Source organism: Mizuhopecten yessoensis, unplaced genomic scaffold (assembly GCF_002113885.1).
Source record: "Mizuhopecten yessoensis strain PY_sf001 unplaced genomic scaffold, ASM211388v2 scaffold523, whole genome shotgun sequence".
NCBI classification, from domain to species: domain Eukaryota; kingdom Metazoa; phylum Mollusca; class Bivalvia; order Pectinida; family Pectinidae; genus Mizuhopecten; species Mizuhopecten yessoensis.
This window is the reverse complement of record NW_018403589.1, coordinates 1,155,705-1,177,549: the sequence shown is the minus strand read 5'-3', so window position 1 is coordinate 1,177,549 and position 21,845 is coordinate 1,155,705. Positions and strand designations below refer to the sequence as shown.

General features: G+C 36.7%; 2 protein-coding genes across 7 annotated transcripts in view; one reads left to right on the top strand and one right to left on the bottom strand.

Moving 5' to 3' along the window:
- Nucleotides 1-1,122, bottom strand: part of LOC110450426 — a 56,435-nt gene extending 55,313 nt beyond the window's left edge. The window contains exon 1 of one of the 2 annotated variants that reach the window (XM_021497960.1): nucleotides 1,057-1,122. The gene's annotated coding sequence lies outside the window, so the exon portion shown is untranslated. The remainder of the gene's footprint in view (nucleotides 1-1,056) is intronic. The other variant, XM_021497941.1, reaches the window with a different exon arrangement.
- The window catches only part of LOC110450403 (CAD protein-like), a 128,913-nt gene that overhangs the window by 74,942 nt on the left and 32,126 nt on the right, over nucleotides 1-21,845 (top strand). For 4 of the 5 annotated variants that reach the window (XM_021497910.1, XM_021497892.1, XM_021497919.1 and 1 more), the window contains 6 exons: nucleotides 1,949-2,086; nucleotides 4,848-4,862; nucleotides 12,982-13,149; nucleotides 18,649-18,731; nucleotides 19,315-19,561; nucleotides 21,552-21,650. In XM_021497910.1, the coding sequence (XP_021353585.1) occupies nucleotides 1,949-2,086; nucleotides 4,848-4,862; nucleotides 12,982-13,149; nucleotides 18,649-18,731; nucleotides 19,315-19,561; nucleotides 21,552-21,650 (750 nt within the window). The remainder of the gene's footprint in view (nucleotides 1-1,948; nucleotides 2,087-4,847; nucleotides 4,863-12,981; nucleotides 13,150-18,648; nucleotides 18,732-19,314; nucleotides 19,562-21,551; nucleotides 21,651-21,845) is intronic. The other variant, XM_021497899.1, reaches the window with a different exon arrangement.

The following is a 21,845-nucleotide window of genomic DNA, read 5'->3' as shown; positions in this document are numbered from 1 at the left end:
ATTTTCAGCAGAAAATTGCTCAAACTTAGTCAGAATCATCTTGGGTAAATGAGAGTTTTACTTTGTAAAATTAGGATTCCTGCCCCATCCCCAGGGGCTAGAGCGGGGCCCCAAAGGAAACATTTACCAATATTTTCAAATTCTTATCCATTGATGACATGACAAGTATTGTATTTCACTTAGTTTACATGCTGATTTCCACATCACATCTAAACAATAAAATAAAGCTACCAGTATCTATGATATAACTCAGGTGACCGCTAAGGCCCTTGGGCCTCTTGTTTGGTTAACAGCTAAGGTAATTTAAGGACATGTGTGTTTAAAAAGAAATATGACTACCTATATCTTATAAACATGTTTAAACGAATCACTTGGAGAACAATAAATCTTTCTGTCTGCATACATTTTTAAACAGATAACCAAACCAAACAACAGCAAAAGGTAAAAATCAATATTTCTTAAATCTTGAATATGTATAAATGTTTACCTAACAGCAGTAGGTAAATGTATAGTACTTTAAACTTGAACATGCGTCAGTCTTTGTTAGGGTTGTCAAACTTTTAGTAAAAAAAAATTTAATAGGAGGTTTCTAAGAAAATCTTCACTAAATAAACAACAGCAGATAAAGTATGTTTAGCAAATGCTCTATTTAAACATTTTACATAAATGTTGATTAACATGAACTCGCATATTTCAAGCTCTTAACACCGAAACTCAGAAAGTACATGTAACCTCAGAAATTATAGTTTATGGTCAAGTTATTTCTACGAAACATTTGTGGCATCATTGTTCTTGAGAAACATAATTGTTCGTCAAACTTCATCATTGATGCTTGCACAGATTTAATATTACACTTTTGAGATTATCTTTGTACATCCCATCATTTTGGTTTGCCCTGCTCACCACAGCCCAACCCTGTCCCTTTTCAAAATATCTAATCAGGCTTGTCATGGTGCTAGTAGAATATGATTGTCAATCTTTACTACCAAGTACAAAAACCAGATACCTCTATTTGTACAAAAATCAAGAGATGAAAAGAAAAAAAGTCAAACTTACATAAAATGTGTAGGATGATCACTTTAAACTTGGTGAGTTCTACCGGAGACGGCCGGTGTAGGGTACCAGGTCGCTGGAAGGAGGCATGACTAACCCTTTCATTCCTATGTAACTGTAGTAAACGCTACCATGCATTGATCTGGATGAGTCCATTATGGTCTACAGTGGCCAATAACTCATTTACAGGAATTTGTTTTTCATATATCATAAATATATCTCGGCTCTTCTACAGAGTTTCAATCTCTGGACCTCTTCATTATAAATCAGGGAGGTTACATCTTCTGATCTACAGATTATACAATGGAACTTTCAATGACTAAGGGTAATTCAGACATTTCCTGACACATGTAATCACTACTTTTGTAACATTAACTTTCATATTTGAGTACATATAATTTACTTTAATTATTATAATTGACAACTTTTTTAGGATCAATTTAGTATGTTTACATTTCCAACAAAGTTTCACAAAGATACATAAGGTGAAGAGTAATATAATCTTCCAATGGCTAAAAGAGTTTCTTATACTGTTTTTGATAAATATGTATTATATCCACCAGGTGAGCTATTAAGGCCCCTGGGCCTCTTGTTACCTATAACCCAAAGTGTGACCTTACCTTGGTCCAAGCCATTTCTCAAAGGTCATAGTCACAGAGCATTGCCATCTAAATCAGTGTCCACACAACGTACACCATTATTAAACAATGGAGACTTGTACTGGTGATATCATTCACAATGAATCGAGTATTTTTCTGGACAAGTACAATTTTCATCTAGACAGGTAAATACCTGTCCTTTAGACAGGTAAACACCTGAGACTAATCTCAAAAAGTTAATGTTGAGCTCTGCTGCTGTAGTTATGGTGATATTAATGCTGTCTTTTTATTGGTAGATTGGCAGCTCCATGAAGAGTGTGGGGGAGGTAATGGCTATCGGACGGAAGTTTGAGGAGGCCATACAGAAAGCTCTGCGTATGGTGGACGAAACCAAGGAGGGATTTGACCCCTACATAAATGCAGTGTCTGAAAGTGTAAGTGTCTCAGGTCAATATTCGACCCCTACGTAATCTTAGGTCAATATTTGACCCCTACATAATCTTAGGTCAATATTTGACCCCAACATAATCTTAGGTCAATATTTGACCACTAAATAATATTAGGTCAATATTTGACCCCAACATAATCTGAGGTCAATATTTGACCCCTACATAATCTAAGGTCAATATTTGACCCCTGCATAAAGGCAGTGTCCTAAAATATATCTGTCTTACGTCAACGATTTTGAAAATTGAAAAAAAAAAAATGAATCTGGTTATATAAACCCAGAGCTCTGAAGATATCAAAACTGTGTATACATTTGGTAAAGTTTTTGGTGATTATAAGTGCAATTTGTATATTTCTGTTCATCTTGAAGCAAAAGGTCATGAATCGGAATTATAGACAACTTTAGAGAATTCTAATGTAGGGTATTGTACAATTTAGTTCTTCTCTCTCAGGAAAGCTAATAACAATTAAACTGAATGTGATATTGCTGAAATTGGCAAATTTTGTTGTTTTGGAACAAACATTTTCAGTTATATATCATTATATTTAGAGGAATCCCTGTTTTACTCCTGTACTTACTTATTGCAACTTTCCTCCTCTATATAGAAATCAGTCAAGGTATATTTAGGATTTACCTGTTGCTGAAAATTGTGATAAACTCTTAATTTAAATGTGAAATTGAATAAAAAAATAAAGAAATAGAAAGTGAAATAATATCTTACAGACTACTCACATTTTACTTCAACTTAACATCTATTAGACATTGCTTAAAATAGTTAACAGTTGAGAGAAAGAGACTGGTTCAACTGATCAATCAGATAAAACTTAGAGAACAAAATTGAAGTGAAAGAGAAAAAAATTGCTGATACCCCAGTAGATAAAAGTAGATCAGGCTGGGAGATATAAAATTCAATGGCGATATAAATGAAATTTAGCTGCAAGATCAATAGATATTTAGCACAGGTAAAACACATTGATTTTTTTTACAATATAAAGTATGAGATTTTAAAATGGGTATAGTGGTGAGAGATAAGGAGACCGGTAATTTATAGGAAAAGTCTTTGACTAGTATGGGACTTACAAAACGTCCGTAGTATTTAGAAGTGAATGGGATTCTAATCTATAATAAAACTGTACAAGATTTCGAGGAATGGGACTTGCAAAACCTCCGTAGTATTTAGAAGTGAATGGGATTCTAATCTATAATAAAACTGTACAAGATTTCGAGGAATGGGACTTACAAAACGTCCGTAGTATTTAGAAGTGAATGGGATTCTAATCCGCAATAAAGCTGTACAAGATTTCGAGGAATGGGGCTTACAAAATGTCCGTTGTATTTAGAAGTATATGGGATTCTAATCCATAATAAAACTGTACAAGATTTCGAGGAATGGGACTTACAAAACGTCCGTAGTATTTAGAAGTAAATGGGATTCTAATCCATAATAAAACTGTACAAGATTTCGAGGAATGGGACTTATAAAACGTCCGTAGTATTTAGAAGTGAATGGGATTCTAATCCATAATAAAACTACAAGATTTTGAGGAATGGGACTTACAAAACATTCGTAGTATTTAGAAGTGAATGGGATTCTAATCCATAATAAAACTACAAGATTTCGATGAATGGGACTTACAAAACGTCCGTAGTATTTAGAAGTAAATGGGATTCTAATCCATAATAAAACAACAAGATTTTGAGGAATGGGACTTACAAAACGTTCGTAGTATTTAGAAGTGAATGGGATTCTAATCCATAATAAAAAAACAAGATTTTGAGGAATCGGACTTACAAAACGTTCGTAGTATTTAGAAGTGATTGGGATTCTAATCCATGATAAAACTACAAGATTTCGATGAGTGGGACTTACAAAACATTCGTAGTATTTAGAAGTGATTGGGATTCTAATCCATGATAAAACTACAAGATTTCGATAAATGGGACTTACAAAATGTCTGTAGTATTTAGAAGTAAATGGGATTTTAATCCATAATAAAAATGAACAAGATTTCGAGGAATTGGACTTACAAAACGTCCTTAGGATTTTCAAGTGGATGGGATTCTAATCCATGATAAAACTACAAGATTTCGATAAATGGGACTTACAAAATGTCTGTAGTATTTAGAAGTGAGTGGGATTCTAATCCATGATAAAACTACAAGATTTCGAGGAATGGGACTTACAAAACGTCCGTAGTATTTTGAAGTGAATGGGATTCTAATCCATAATAAAACTGTACAAGATTTTGAGGAATGGGACTTACAAAATGTCCGTTGTATTTAGAAGTGAATGGGATTCTAATCCGTAATAAAGCTGTACAAGATTTCGAGGAATGGGACTTACAAAATGTCCGTAGTATTTAGAAGTAAATGGGATTCTAATCCATAATAAAACTACAAGATTTTGAGGAATGGGACTTATAAAACGTCCGTAGTATTTAGAAGTGAATGGGATTCTAATCCATAATAAAACTGTACAAGATTTCGATGAATGGGACTTACAAAACGTCTGTAGTGTTTAGAAGTGAATGGGATTCTAATCCATAATAAAACTACAAGTTTTTGAGGAATGGGACTTATAAAACGTCCGAAGTATTTAGAAGTGAATGGGATTCTAATCCATAATAAAACTACAAGATTTCGAGTAATGGGACTTACAAAACCTCCGTAGTATTTAGAAGTGAATGGGATTCTAATCCGTAATAAAACTGTACAAGATATCAAGGTAAACGTTTGTGTGTTAGCAGGTCGACTTCCTCAAGGTAAGTTACACGCACATCACAGTTCCTTTGTCCTATAACCATTTAGAGTGCTAGTGATCATATGATGATCATCAGACAAGATGGTCGCTCTGTTATCTTTGGTGATAGGTTTTACAATAACAAACATATGATTGTGTCATTTCCACTTTTATCTTTTTAAGGTATTGGTCTTACTCAAACCACAAAAGTTTGGTTTAAGTTATTGGTCTTACTCAAACCACAAAAGTTTGGTTTAAGTTATTGGTCTTACTCAAACCACAAAAGTTTGGTTTAAGTTATTGGTCTTACTCAAACCACAAAAGTTTGGTTTAAGTTATTGGTCTTACTCAAACCACAAAAGTTTGGTTTAAGTTATTGGTCTTACTCAAACCACAAAAGTTTGGTTTAAGTTATTGGTCTTACTCAAACCACAAAAGTTTGGTTTAAGTTATTGGTCTTACTCAAACCACAAAAGTTTGGTTTAAGTTATTGGTCTTACTCAAACCACAAAAGTTTGGTTTAAGTTATTGGTCTTACTCAAACCACAAAAGTTTGGTTTAAGTTATTGGTCTTACTCAAACCACAAAAGTTTGGTTTAAATATTGTATCACTGTTCTGTTATTTCAGGTTTCAATTTCTTCAGACAACTTTCTTTTTTAAAAAGCCCAATTTGAATGATGATTTTTTTTTTGTAGAGTACAATTTTTAAGTTGTGTATCTTTTATTGAAACTGAAGTCATAATTTAATAAAAAAAAAAAATAGTTTGCATTGTCCATTCTTTAGAATTATAATTGTTTGATTAGAATGGTTTTAAAACAACCATTTTCATACATGTCAGATTTCCTATAGACCAATCTGTGAGTAAAACAATCATATAAAGGAAATTTAGGTTAAAATAATGGAGGTTTGATTTGCGGCATTTTTCATGGTATAAAACCTGATCTTATTCCAATAGTTTAATGAACTGCAGTACAAAATAATTTAGTAAGGAACTTTGTTTTAGCTTGGCAGTTTTTTTGTATAAATACTTACATAAAAGTAGCAAAACATTTACAAAACAGAATATCACACATTTCAGGTATCATGCAGAAGAAGCAGATTTTACTTAAGATTTTTAAATTCAAATGGACAGTTTAAAAGTCACAGCAGTTACAAGTACTAGTGATGTTATATTTAGGAGACATTATACTTGATAAAAATTAAATTTACTAATGCAAGTATAAGTTTTTGATGTGCAAGGTTGATTTATTTTGTTTGGTCTTTTTTAAACACAATTATTGCCAATATCTTTATATACAAAATTATATTTTCATGTTCATATTTGCTTGCCAGTAACCTTCATTCACCTTTAAATCAGAAAAATTACACCTGTATACAATGAACCATCAGGTATATTTTCATGATGAACACATGCACACACCAGCTTTTCCACCAGGTACTGTAAAATCACTAATTTTCATGGGGTTTTAATTTTGTTGATTTCGAGGGTAATCTAAATCTAAGAATTCATTGGTCCACGAAGTAATGACAAGTTTGACTAAGAGCTATGCTCTATTTAAGTGGGAACTTTGCAAATCCATGTACCAATGAAATGGTATTTTGTTGGGAAACCACGAAATTTGAGCCCCACGAAAATATGTGATTTCACAGCATGTTTCAAAGTCTACAGGTATTCTTATACATCAGATTATTAATTCCTCATGTAAAATCACGAAGTTGGTTAGGAATTCTTATTATTTTATTTGTGATAGATAGTTAAAAAATGTTTGTGATTGTTTGAAATATTTTGCCGTGTTAGAAAAAAACAATTCTGTGAGATAACATCCATTACCATTGCTTTAATATTTCCCCACCTCCTCCTCGCCTTGTCTCATTCCCCCGATCCTAACCCATCCAGTTTCCATGCTAATCTTTCAGGCCTGACTCCCATAGCTACCTTGTTAGTATGTTTCCCCTTTGAATAAAATGGGTTCCCTCCCAAGGCAGGGACATACCAAAGTCCTTAAAAATGGTAGTACCTCTTTTCCCTGCTTAGATTTTAGCATTAAGGGTTATCACAAAATTGGTTCACCAGTTGTCAGTATAATGTGACCGGGTGTAATACTGTGCTGGGTGCCTTCGGCATGCTATTTCAGTGAGGTAGCACTCTTAAAGTCGTCATCAAATCCGCGTTATCGCCAGGAGGAAAATACACTACTGCCTCCAGCACACATACACACAAGCACACAAGCACACATGTATTACACACATGGAGGCATGTTTTTAGATCACCTTAGCTGTTAATATGACGTTAAGCAATATATAAACCAAACCAACCCCTTTGAATAAAGGAGACATATCGTTGTATAAGTACTTAAATAGTACTTCTGGTTCTCCTTCTCTTACAGTCTTGTCAGGGCTGTAACTTTTAAACTGTGAAAAATATCTTGACATAATTTATTCACATACATAAACCCTTAGTTTTACCGTAAAAACCCATTTAATTTGCGCACCTGTGTAACTTGCGCAGGTACTTTTTGAGGCTGAAAATCGGGAAAAAAGGTTCTACTCGAATATTTTGCGCACCCAAAAAATCTGGAAAAAAAACGATGTTCATGCTCCGAAAATCGATCTCTGAATATATTTTTTTTAAATATATTTCTATGATTTTTTTTTCATTGATGTAAAATGATATTTAAAACCAAGAAGAAACTACGTAAAATGTGTATTTTGTTGCTTGTTTTCTTTGAATTATCTGATCACACATGACACACACGTGTGCGCATATCGGCATACATCAATTCATTTTAGCAATATTTTACATAAAACATTTACTTGCTTACAAAAACATATCAATTAATAAGTAATTCGATGTTTAGTAACCGCTGGTGCATATCTCCTGGTGAAAGACATAATTAGATACCTTTTATTGATCATAATTACGATCAGTGAGAAGGGCTCATCATGGCGGCTTGGGTTACGTCACTTCAAACCAGGTCATGTCACAGTTCAGTTTGGCCACGGAATTAGATTATCTAAGTCCGTGGTTTGGCGATATTTTTTTACAAATTACAATGCAGTAATGAGCTAACACTATCTCTGTGATTACCCGTTAACAATAGCTCTACTAATTGAAATGATTTGCAGTCGCGATCGACGGACCGTGTTGTTGTTTTTTTCACTCGCCAACACGTGGCGTGAATTACGAAGCCCTACTGCATTGTCATAACTACAGACTGATTTGACTGATAAGGGATTATAAAAAATATGTTTATACTAGAAGCGTGGACAATCAATACATCCTCTTCAAATCTACTCCAAGGAAAAAAATAGTTAACGCAGACTATTTTTACGATGCTTCATTTAATAAATATTGAAATAATTCACGAGGTTATTATCAATCACGTGTTTACGTAATGTTAGACGCGAGATCAACATGAAAGTGAGCCGGAAAAAAACCATGCTATACGTATACGCATAGGCGATTTGAAAAAACTTACAGAACTTACATAGAACGGAGCTTAAATTGAACAACTACATTTTCGTAATAGTATGGGGAAACGCACCGAGATGTCGAAACGTAATGTCGTAAGTTGATCGGCGATTCTCTGGCATAGGAATTTGGCTAAACTTTTTTTGTTAACGGTTACCTATTTATTAATACTTTTCACATAAACTCACATAACAACACATTATGTATCTTTTATTAATGTTTGACATAAATAAATTTGTTGATCGTCATTTGTCTTAGAGTTCCGTGTACCAAGGGACATAATCCAAGATGGCGATCTCTCAGAATCGTCGATCTTTTCCTGAAAAAAACTTGAATTTTTCTATACCTGTGTATTTTACGCACCCCCCACTTTGGGTATTAAATTTCTGAAAAAAAAGTGCGCAAATTACATGGGTTTTTACGGTAATTAAAACTACAGTGCATATTTACTGATAAATGGAGACATAATTTATTCACATACATGAAACCTTAGTTTTAATTCAAACTACAGTGCATATTTACTGATAATTGGAGACATAATTTATTCACATACATAAACCCTTAGTTTTAATTCAAACTACAGTGCATATTTACTGATAACTGGAGACATAATGTATTCACACACATAAAACCTTAGTTTCAATTCAAACTACAGTGCAAATTTACTGATAATTGGAGACATAATTTATTCACACACATAAACCCTTAGTTTTAATTCAGACTACAGTGCATATTTACTGATAACTTGAGACATAATTTATTCACACACATAAACCCTTAAACAACAAAGAAAACCATGACATTGTTGTATTGTTTTCAAGAAATACAGCCGATCTAATGGACACGAGATATCCAACATTATGACTTGGAAATGATATTTGAAAAAAATATTTTGGTGTGAGATTGAAGAATGCTGTGTGAAGTTGTGTTTTATACCTACTACTAACTAGATATATGGTTACTATACTTACTTCAGCATGGCCCCTGGAAGTGATGGATATTGTGTGTGACAACTTGTAGATATATACAGTCAAACTAGTGTTTGATTTAAAGGGACATCACAATGAAGTATTTTTTTTTTAATAACCTTTTTTAGCTCACTTGCCCGTGAGCTTATGCCATGGTGCAGCGTCCGTTATCTGGCCGGCCGTCGTCCAGCGTCAATATTTTACTTGAAACAACTTCTTCTCAATAACTAAAAGGCCTAGTGTGATATTGGGTCTGTAGCATGCTGGGATGAAGGGCTACCAAGTTTGTTCAAATGAATTACCTTGACCCACGTTCAAGGTCTCATTGGTTAAATATGTTAAAATCTTCGAACGACTTCTTCTCAATAACCAAAAGGCCCAGGGTACTGAAATTGGGCCTGTAGCATGCTGGGATAAAGGGCTACCAATTTTGTTCGAATAAATGACCTTGACCCCCTTTCAAGGTCACAGGGGTCAAATGTGTTAAAATCTTCAAACAACTTCTTCTCAATAACCAAAAGGCCCAGGGTACTGATATTGAGCCTGTAGCATGCTGGGATGGGGGGCTACCAAGTTTGTTCAAATGAATTACCTTGACCCACGTTCAAGGTCACATTGGTCAAATGTGTTAAAATTTTCAAACAACTTCTCAATAACCAAAAGGCCCAGGGTACTGATATTAGGCCTGTAGCATGCTGGGATGAAGGGCTACCAAGTTTGTTCAAATGAATGACCTTGACCCACTTTCAAGGCCACAGAGGTCAAATGTCTTAAAATCATCAAACAACTTCTCCTCAATAACCAAGAGGCATAGGATGATGATATTTGGCCAGTAACATGCTGGGATGAAGGACTACCAAGTTTGTTCAAATGAATGACTTTTGACATATGTTCAAGGTCAAAGGGGTCAAATATGTTTAAAACCTTTAAAACGACTTCTCAAAAACCAAAAGGCCAAGGGTGATGATATTTGGCCATTAACATGCAGGGTTGAAGGACTACCAATTTTGTTCAAATGAATGACCTTCGCCCAAATTCAAGGTGACAGTGGTCATATATGTTTAAATCTTTAAATGACTTGTTCTGTATAACCAAAAGGTCCAGGGTACTGATATTTTCACAGAAGCATGCTGGGTTGGAAGACTATAAACTCTGTTCAACCTAATGTCCTTGTTCGACATTCAAGGTCATATGTTTAAATCTTTTAATAGGATCTTATGAATCAAACACTGATATTCTGCCTGTAGCTGTATTTTATTCCACTTTTACGATTACGAGTGTGAGATTAATACCAGGTGAGCGATTCAGGCCCATTGGGCCTCTTGTTTTATTACTTGTACTGCATGAAGATATCAAGTGAGAGTCCAAATGGAAAATCAGTCGGATTTTGCCGTTACATATTCAAAAATGTTTTTAACTACTTCTGACAAGGTATACTTAAGTCTCATCATATAAGTTATCATGTCTGGTCAGACATTTTATACAGGACAAGTTTGCGTCACTCTGATAACACATGCGCATAACACGCCATTTCATTGTAAAGAAAATGGCTATCAATGGAAGTGTTAGCGAGTGGAAAACTGTTTCGCATCAGCTACGAAGCGAAGAGTTGACAAATGGTCCAAACATACTGCAGGAATTATTGTATGAAGGTGAATAAAGCTGACGTTGAATCCAGGGCAGTGGTATTTATGTGGTGAATACAATTTTAACGCTTTTACGAGGCTAATTTCTTTGTCTTTGGAAAACAAATGAATACACTTTGTTACGTAAATGGGCATATATCAGATTGAATTTACTTTGTATTTCCATTAAGTTGATGTGAAGTGTTAGCGAGTGAATTAACACTGTTATGCATCAGAAAACTGTTTTGCGTCACCTACGAAATGATGAGTTGACAAATGGTCAAAACAAACTGCAGGAATTACGGTATGAAGTTGAATTAAGCTGATGTGGAATCGAACGCAGTGGTGTTTACGTTGTGAATAAGCATTTAAAAGCTTTTATATGGCTATAATCTTTGTCTTTGGAACACGAATGAATGTACTTTGTTATGTAAATGGGCATGTATCAGATGTATTTCCATAAAGTTGATGCGAAGGGAAGAGATAAGTTAGGCTACTGGTTAGTCTGTTTTTGCGATGGGGCCCTCCGTAGGATAATTTCACATGGACATCGATGGTCTAATCTAATTCCATGGTTATACAGTGCAGTCATGACTTATAACACAACTGATGTTATATTATTTCTAGGTCCAGTGAATTGGTATCGTTTTAATGTATTCTTTTAAAAAAAGCAAATGTTATTTACAATATCAAAACTATAAACCACATGGTCTTGAATGAAGAGGTTAAAAGAAAAATCAGAAGTCATAGAGTTTTGATAATAAAATAAACCACATACTCAGTTAATTTACCTGATTTAACAAACATGTTTTATAAGTTGTCACTGCATGCACTTAACGAAAATAGTGTTCAATCTCATGAATATTTCTTTCGAAAGAAAAGTTTGTCCTGTGTTGGTGTAAGTTTGAGAAAAGGGGTTGTATTCCTGTGTTAAATCCTTATCCTAGTAATACATATTTCCTGGTCCCTTATAAAAGGCAGACGATGCCAACAAAGATTGGTTCATTTGAATATTGGCATGTGTACAACTAACGTATGATTCGGGGATAGCAGGGAAACATAATTGGCAGTGCAGACAACACATAAATTCCATAACTGAAATATTGTTTTTGATGTTATGTCCCTTTGAAATAAATATAAATAGAAACAAATATATTTTACTTACCTGCACAAAGTAAACTCAGGTTTCGCTGGTTTTCAAAATTCAATAGAGTGCTAGTGAAAAAAGTAAGGAACTATTACTTATAGTTAAGTTTCTTCCTTCTTCGTAAAGTGGAAGATGTCTTTCTTTAAAAAATATGATAAGATATTTGTTGCCCAGGTAAAACATTCGGTGCACCCAAACATATTCCTGTTGGTATGTTATGGGAACCTTTGATAGGGAAATTGTTCTACAGATAGTACTATATAATCAGATTAAGTTGATCTTACTGGCCTTGGACCACAATCAATTTCCCTATATGTTCTTACCAAAGAAAAACACTTTAGATAATGTTACATAATTTTGCTCGAGACTTGATTTTTATAGGTTTTGTTCAGCTACATTGTATCAGAAGACACAGATATGATGAGCTGGAGGAGGAGTATTTATGACCGACATATTAATTTTTTTAATTATGTCAACATATAACCCTGTTGTACTGTGATATGACTCTGAAATTCATGCTCAAGGGCCCAACAACATGCCAATTGTTCCACCAAAATAACTTTCACATAAATTTAATCAACCAAGTTATTTAAAGGGGGAAAGATTATATGCTTTACTTTGGTTTGACATATAGTTTCTTTTATTCACATGAAAGAAATAAAAACTCATTTAAAAACGAGCCTTAATTTGAAAAATGCACTACATTCATGTAAAACGAACCGGAAGCATTGTGGTCTGAGGCCTACTGCACTTGAAAGGGAAATAAGTCTAGAAATAATCAATTGCACTTGAAAGGGAAATAACCCTTGAAATGGAAATAATCAATTGCATTTAAAAGGGAAATAACTCTAGAAATGATCGACTCCACTTGAAAGGGAAATAACTCTTGAAATGGAAATAACTTGAATGTAACTGGTTGTATTACAGGAGCTACATAATCCTACTGACCAGCGTATATTTGTGCTGTCTGCGGCACTGAAACAGAACTACACCATCGATAAATTGTACGAGCTGACCAAGATTGATAAATGGTTCCTCAACAAGTTTAAAAACATCACTGACTACTACACAAACCTGGAGACCTACAGAGGAAGGGTAAGGCATTAAAAACATCACTGACTCCTACACAAACCTGGAGACCTACAGAGGAAGGGTAAGGCAATAAAAAACAATATGTCTAGAGACCTACAGAGGAAGGGTAAGGCATTAAAAAGATCACTGACTACTACACAAACCTGGAGACTTACGGAGGAAGGGTAAGGCATTAAAAACATCACGAACTACTACACAAACCTGGAGACCTACAAAGGAAGGGAAAGGCATTAAAAACATCACTGACTACTACACAAAGCTGGAGACTTACAGAGGAAGGGTAAGGCATTAAAAAAATCACTGACTACTACACAAACCTGGAGACCTACAAAGGAAGCGTAAGGCATTAAAAACATCACTGACTACTACATAAATCTGGAGACCTACAGAGGAAGGGTAAGGCATTACAAACATCACTGACTACTACACAAACCTGGAGACCTACAGAGGAAGGGTAAGACATTAAAAACATCACTGACTACTACACAAACCGGGAGACCTACAGAGGAAGGGTTAGGCATTAAAAACATCACTGACTACTACACAAACCTGGAGACATACAGAGGAAGGGTAAGGCATTAAAAACATCACTGACTACTAGACAAACCTGGAGACCTACAAAGGAAGGGTAAGGCATTAAAAACATCACTGACTACTACACAGACCGGGAGCCCTACAGAGGAAGGGTAAGGCATTAAAAACATCACTGACTACTACACAGACCTGGAGACCTACAAAGGAAGGGTAAGGCATTAAAAACATCACTGACTACTACACAGACCTGGAGACCTACAAAGGAAGGGTAAGGCATTAAAAACATCACTGACTCCTACACAAACCTGGAGACCTACAGAGGAAGGGTAAGACATTAAAAACATCACTGACTACTACTCAAACCTGGAGACCTACAGAGGAAGGGTTAGGCATTAAAAACATCACTGACTACTACACAAAGCTGGAGACTTACAGAGGAAGGGTAAGGCATTAAAACATCACTGACTACTACACAAACCTGGAGACATACAGAGGAAGGGTAAGGCATTAAAAACATCACTGACTACTACACAGACCGGGAGCCCTACAGAGGAAGGGTAAGGCATTAAAAACATCACTGACAACTACACAAACCTGGAGACCTACAGAGGAAGCGTATATTTGTGCTGTCTGCGGCACTGAAACAGAACTACACCATCGATAAATTGTACGAGCTGAGCAAGATTGATAAATGGTTCCTCAACAAGTTTAAAAACATCACTGACTACTACCCAAACCTGGAGACCTACAGAGGAAGGGTAAGGCATTAAAAAGATCACTGACTACTACACAAACCTGGAGACTTACAGAGGAAGGGTAAGGCATTAAAACATCACTGACTACTACACAAACCTTGAGACCTACAGAGGAAGGGTAAGGCATTAAAAAGATCACTGACTACTACACAAACCTGGAGACTTACAGAGGAAGGGTAAGACATTAAAAACATCACTGACTACTACTCAAACCTGGAGACCTACAGAGGAGGGGTAAGGCATTAAAAACATCACTGACTACTACACAGACCGGGAGCCCTACAGAGGAAGGGTAAGGCATTAAAAACATCACTGACTCCTACACAAACCTGGAGACCTACAGAGGAAGGGTTAGGCATTAAAAACATCACTGACTACTACACAAAGCTGGAGACTTACAGAGGAAGGGTAAGGCATTAAAACATCACTGACTACTACACAAACCTTGAGACCTACAGAGGAAGGGTAAGGCATTAAAAACATCACTGTCTACTACACAAACCTGGAGACCTACAGAGGAAGGGTAAGACATTAAAAACATCACTGACTACTACACAAACCGGGAGACCTACAGAGGAAGGGTTAGGCATTAAAAACATCACTGACTACTACACAAAGCTGGAGACTTACAGAGGAAGGGTAAGGCATTAAAACATCACTGACTACTACACAAACCTTGAGACCTACAGAGGAAGGGTAAGGCATTAAAAAGATCACTGACTACTACACAAACCTGGAGACTTACAGAGGAAGGGTAAGGCATTAAAAAAATCACTGACTACTACACAAACCTGGAGACCTACAAAGGAAGGGAAAGGCATTAAAAACATCACTGACTACTACACAAACCCGGAGACCTACAAAGGAAGGGTAAGGCATTAAAAACATCACTGACTCCTACACAAACCTGGAGACCTACAGAGGAAGGGTAAGGCAGTAAAAACATCACTGACTACTACACAAACCTGGAAACTTACAGAGGAAGGGTAAGGCATTAAAAACATCACTGACTACTAGACAAACCTGGAGACCTACAAAGGAAGGGTAAGGCATTAAAAACATCAATGACTACTACATAAATCTGGAGACCTACAGAGGAAGGGTAAGGCATTACAAACATCACTGACTACTACACAAACCTGGAGACATACAGAGGAAGGGTAAGGCATTAAAAACATCACTGACTACTACACAGACCTGGAGACCTACAAAGGAAGGGTAAGGCATTAAAAACATCACTGACTACTACATAAATCTGGAGACCTACAGAGGAAGGGTAAGGCATTAAAAACATCACCGACTACTACACAAACCTGGAGACCTACAGAGGAAGGGTAAGGCAATAAAAAACAATATGTCTAGAGACCTACAGAGGAAGGGTAAGGCATTAAAAACATCACTGACTACTACACAAACCTGGAGACCTACAGAGGAAGGGTTATGCATTAAAAACATCACTGACTACTACTCAAACCTGGAGACCTACAGAGGAAGGGAAGGGCATTAAAAACAATATGTCTAGAGACCTACATAGGAAGGGTAAGGCATTAAAAACATCACCGACTACTACACAATCCTGGAGACCTACAGAGGAAGGGTAATGCATTAAAAACATCACTGACTACTACACAAGCCTGGAGACCTACAGAGGAAGGGTAGGGAATTAAAAACAATATGTCTAGAGATCTACAGAGGAAGGGTAAGGCATTAAAACATCACTGACTACTACACAAAACTGGAGACCTACAGAGGAAGGGTAGGGAATTAAAAACAATATGTCTAGAGATCTACAGAGGAAGGGTAAGGCATTAATAACACCACTGACTACTACACAAACCTGGAGACCTGCAGAGGAAGGGTAAGGCAATAAAAACATCACTGACTACTACACAAGCCTGGAGACCTACAGAGGAAGGGTAGGGAATTAAAAACAATATGTCTAGAGATCTACAGAGGAAGGGTAAGGCATTAAAACATCACTGACTACTACACAAACCTGGAGACCTACAGAGGAAGGGTAGGGCATTAAAAACAATATGTCTAGAGATCTACAGAGGAAGGGTAAGGCATTAAAAACAGAAACACTCAGAGATCTACAGAGTAAGGGTAAGTTACTTAAACGGAAACATTTAGAGATCTTCAGAGTAAGGGTAGGTTACTTAGACAGAAACACTCAGAGATCTACAGAGTAACGGTAAGTTACTAAAACAGAAACATTCACAGATCTACAGAGTAACAGTAAGTTACTAAAACAGAAACACTCAGAGATCTACAGAGTAACGGTAAGTTACTAAAACAGAAACACTCAGAGATCTACTGAGTAAGGGTAAGTTACTAAAACAGAAACACTCAGAGATCTACAGAGTAAGGGTAAGTTACTAAAACAGAAACACTCAGAGATCTACAGAGTAAGGGTAAGTTACTAAAACAGAAACACCCGCAGATTTACAGAGTAAGGGTAAGTTACCTAAACAGAAACACTCAGAGATCTACAGAGTAACGGTAAGTTACTAAAACAGAAACACTCAGAGATCTACAGAGTAACGGTTTGTTACTAAAACAGAAACACTCAGAGATCTACAGAGTTATGGTAACTGACTAAAACAGAAACACTCAGAGAACTACAGAGTTACGGTAACTGACTAAAACAGAAACACTCCGAGATCTACAGTGTAATTGTACGATAAGTTACTAAAACAGAAACACTCAGAGATCTACAGAGTTATGGTAACTGACTAAAACAGAAACACTCAGAGAACTACAGAGTTACGGTAACTGACTAAAACAGAAACACTCCGAGATCTACAGTGTAATTGTACGATAAGTTACTAAAACAGAAACACTCAGAGATCTACAGAGTTATGGTAACTGACTAAAACAGAAACACTCAGAGAACTACAGAGTTACGGTAACTGACTAAAACAGAAACACTCCGAGATCTACAGTGTAATTGTACGATAAGTTACTAAAACAGAAACACTCAGAGATCTACAGAGTTATGGTAACTGACTAAAACAGAAACACTCAGAGAACTACAGAGTTACGGTAACTGACTAAAACAGAAACACTCCGAGATCTACAGTGTAATTGTACGATAAGTTACTAAAACAGAAACACTCAGAGATCTACAGAGTTATGGTAACTGACTAAAACAGAAACACTCAGAGAACTACAGAGTTACGGTAACTGACTAAAACAGAAACACTCCGAGATCTACAGTGTAATTGTACGATAAGTTACTAAAACAGAAACACTCAGAGATCTACAGAGTTATGGTAACTGACTAAAACAGAAACACTCAGAGAACTACAGAGTTACGGTAACTGACTAAAACAGAAACACTCCGAGATCTACAGTGTAATTGTACGATAAGTTACTAAAACAGAAACACTCAGAGATCTACAGAGTTATGGTAACTGACTAAAACAGAAACACTCAGAGAACTACAGAGTTACGGTAACTGACTAAAACAGAAACACTCCGAGATCTACAGTGTAATTGTACGATAAGTTACTAAAACAGAAACACTCAGAGATCTACAGAGTTATGGTAACTGACTAAAACAGAAACACTCAGAGAACTACAGAGTTACGGTAACTGACTAAAACAGAAACACTCCGAGATCTACAGTGTAATTGTACGATAAGTTACTAAAACAGAAACACTCAGAGATCTACAGAGTTATGGTAACTGACTAAAACAGAAACACTCAGAGAACTACAGAGTTACGGTAACTGACTAAAACAGAAACACTCAGAGATCTACAGAGTAATTGTACGATAAGTTACTAAAACAGAAACACTCAGAGATCTACAGAGTTATGGTAACTGACTAAAACAGAAACACTCAGAGAACTACAGAGTTACGGTAACTGACTAAAACACAAACACTCCGAGATCTACAGTGTAATCGTACGATAAGTTACTAACACAGAAACACTCAGAGAACTACAGAGTTACGGTAACTGACTAAAACAGAAACACTCAGAGATCTACAGAGTAAGGGTCAGAATTATGACTTGATTTCCTGTTAAAATGATTTCTTGTCAGATTTACATTTGATTGAATAATTAATGAGAAGCATGTAAAAAAGGATAATTGTTGAATCAAAGTGTTTAACAAGGCAATGAAAGTAAATTTAAATTTTGCTTGAAATGAAAAAATGTGTTAAGGTGCTGCTATGACCCTGACCAACTGTAATCTTTATGTTGTAGGCCAGTGAAATTCCCAGAGACACGATGATGGAGGCCAAACAGCTGGGATTCTGTGATGAACAAATAGCTAGTGCGGTGGAATGGTAGGTTCAGAAATTTACTTCACATCCTGTAGATATACTTAATTGTTTTAACCTGTCTGGTACAACATTCATCTGATACTGTGTTGTCAAGTTAATCCTTTAAGCAAGAGTTAAGATATTTGGCCAGTGGATTGCTGGGATTGATGGTATCAAAAACATTTAAAAAATAAAAAGTCTTCTTCTGAGTTGTGATGTCTTAACAGCATCAAAGAGGTGGCTGCAAAGATTCACTTTTCAGCCATTGGCTACGATCAATTTAGAATGGCTGTAATCCTTGATATTTGACTGATAGCTTGCTGGGCTAGAGAACTATCTTGTTTGATCAAATAAAATACTTTGACCACTGAAGTCTGAAAGGCGTGTTGTTTTTCCACAGGCATATAAATATGAAATTGCAATTGATTCTTAAACATATTTGTTTTAACCAACACATCAGGATTGAAGAATATGTTTACATTAACTGTTCCAGAAATTGTCCACTGTCATGTTAAAGATTGATCAAGCACTTGTTGGCTGGCAGGAAATGATAGCACTGTTTTGATATGTATAAAAAAATACAGTCTACATCCCTTAAATTTTTCAGTACAAGCCTAGTGATACGGAAGCTGCGGACGGAAATGAAGATCACACCATATGTGAAGCAGATTGACACAGTCGCAGCAGAATGGCCGGCCCAGACTAACTACTTGTACCTCACCTACAATGCCTCAGCCCATGACCTCAGTTTCCCTGGGGGTTATGTCATGGTGATTGGTTCTGGTGTGTATCGTATCGGCAGCAGTGTTGAGTTTGACTGGTGTGCGGTCAACTGTATCCAGGAACTAAGGGAGGTAACTAAGCTACTACCTGTTGGGTTCTTCAATAGCTTGTATTATTTCTTAACCATTTCACCCCTATGTAACTTTACTAGCCTCTACGATGCATTGATCCGGATGAGTCCATTATGGTCTACATTGGTGAAAGGGTTAAATGTTTAACAGGAAATTTCCTCTGTTGAAGACAGTAAATAGCAACTAGACAGTGCATCTCTGTGACATACTACCCCTCCATAGTAAAACGGCATTCCTGGGCCTTCCTCAGAGATATAACAACCATCTCTGTGACATACTCCCCCTCCATAGTAAAACGGCATTCCTGGGCCTTCCTCGGAGATATAACAACCAGCTCTGTGACATACTACCCCTCCATAGTAAAATGGCATTCCTGAGCCTTCCTCAGAGATATAACTACCATCTCTGTGACATACTACCCCTCCATAGTAAAACGGCATTCCTGGGCCTTCCTCGGAGATATAACGACCATCTCTGTGACATACTGCCCCTCCATAGTAAAACGGCATTCCTGAGCCTTCCTCGGAGATATAACAACCATCTCTGTGACATACTGCCCCTCCATAGTAAAACGGCATTCCTGAGCCTTCCTCGGAGATATAACAACCATCTCTGTGACATACTACCCATCCATAGTAAAACGGCATTCCTGAGCCTTCCTCGGAGATATAACAACCATCTCTGTGACATACTCCCCCTCCATAGTAAAACGGCATTCCTGGGCCTTCCTCGGAGATATAACAACCAGCTCTGTGACATACTACCCCTCCATAGTAAAACAGCATTCCTGGGCCTTCCTCAGAGATATAACAACCATCTCTGCGACATACTACCCCTCCATAGTAAAACAGCATTCCTGGGCCTTCCTCAGAGATATAACAACCATCTCTGTGACATACTCCCCCTCCATAGTAAAACGGCATTCCTGGGCCTTCCTCGGAGATATAACAACCAGCTCTGTGACATACTACCCCTCCATAGTAAAATGGCATTCCTGAGCCTTCCTCAGAGATATAACAACCAGCTTTGTGACATACTACCCCTCCATAGTAAAACGGCATTCCTGGGCCTTCCTCGGAGATATAACAACCATCTCTGTGACATACTACCCCTCCACAGTAAAACGGCATTCCTGGGCCTTCCTCAGAGATATAACAACCATCTCTGTGACATACTCCCCCTCCATAGTAAAACGGCATTCCTGGGCCTTCCTCGGAGATATAACAACCATCTCTGTGACATACTCCCCCTCCATAGTAAAACGGCATTCCTGGGCCTTCCTCGGAGATATAACAACCATCTCTGTGACATACTACCCCTCCACAGTAAAACGGCATTCCTGGGCCTTCCTCAGAGATATAACAACCATCTCTGTGACATACTACTCCTCCCTAGTAAAACGGCATTCCTGAGCCTTCCTCAGAGATATAACAACCACGCTGATCAGAACAAAGTTAATTATCAAACGTAGATCATTGATTAGACTGGTGTATGATATAACTGACCCCACCTTTTGAAGTGCCTACGTTAAAAGTCAAAAGCAGAACAACAAGTTACTAGTCTACCGGTAGTGTTGTACAGACTCGGCTGAAGGAAAATCTCCACTTGCTGAGCAAGTATTGCAAGCAACTAGATGGTTCAACACTGTGACATAATTGTTTATAAAAGTTCCACGATACTGATGTGTTGGTTTTACTGTATAATGTTGTCTTTGTCATGTACCCAAGGTCTAACCCATGCTTGATACTGTATAGCGGGAATTTTTCACTCAGTCAAACTTTCACCCTTCGCCCATGGAAACAATTTCCCCAGTGTTTATTTTGCCCATCACATTGAATCGCTTTGTATATTATGTTGTTTACTTATATTCACTGTAGTGGGAAATTCGCCATCATTAGGGAGAGCAAAAAGGTGAAAAATTAAACTACAATTTTACCGGTATACAGTATTACAGAAGTATTCTAAGCCTTGCAAATGTTTATTGTTGTAGATGGGCCACAAGACCATCATGGTCAACTACAACCCAGAGACGGTCAGTACAGATTACGACATGTGTGACCGCCTCTACTTCGACGAAATCTCGTTTGAGGTAATAAAACACTTCCTTAATTTGACTGTGAAAAATTGTTTTGCATCAAAGCACGTTTTCCAAATTATGGATCTGTTTCCATTGTTGTTAACCCTGGTGAAGCTGTCAATTTATATCTGTTTAGCTGAAAATTCAATACTAACAACAGTAAAGTATGCAGAAAATTAATGAATGCACACCTCCAGCATCCTCACT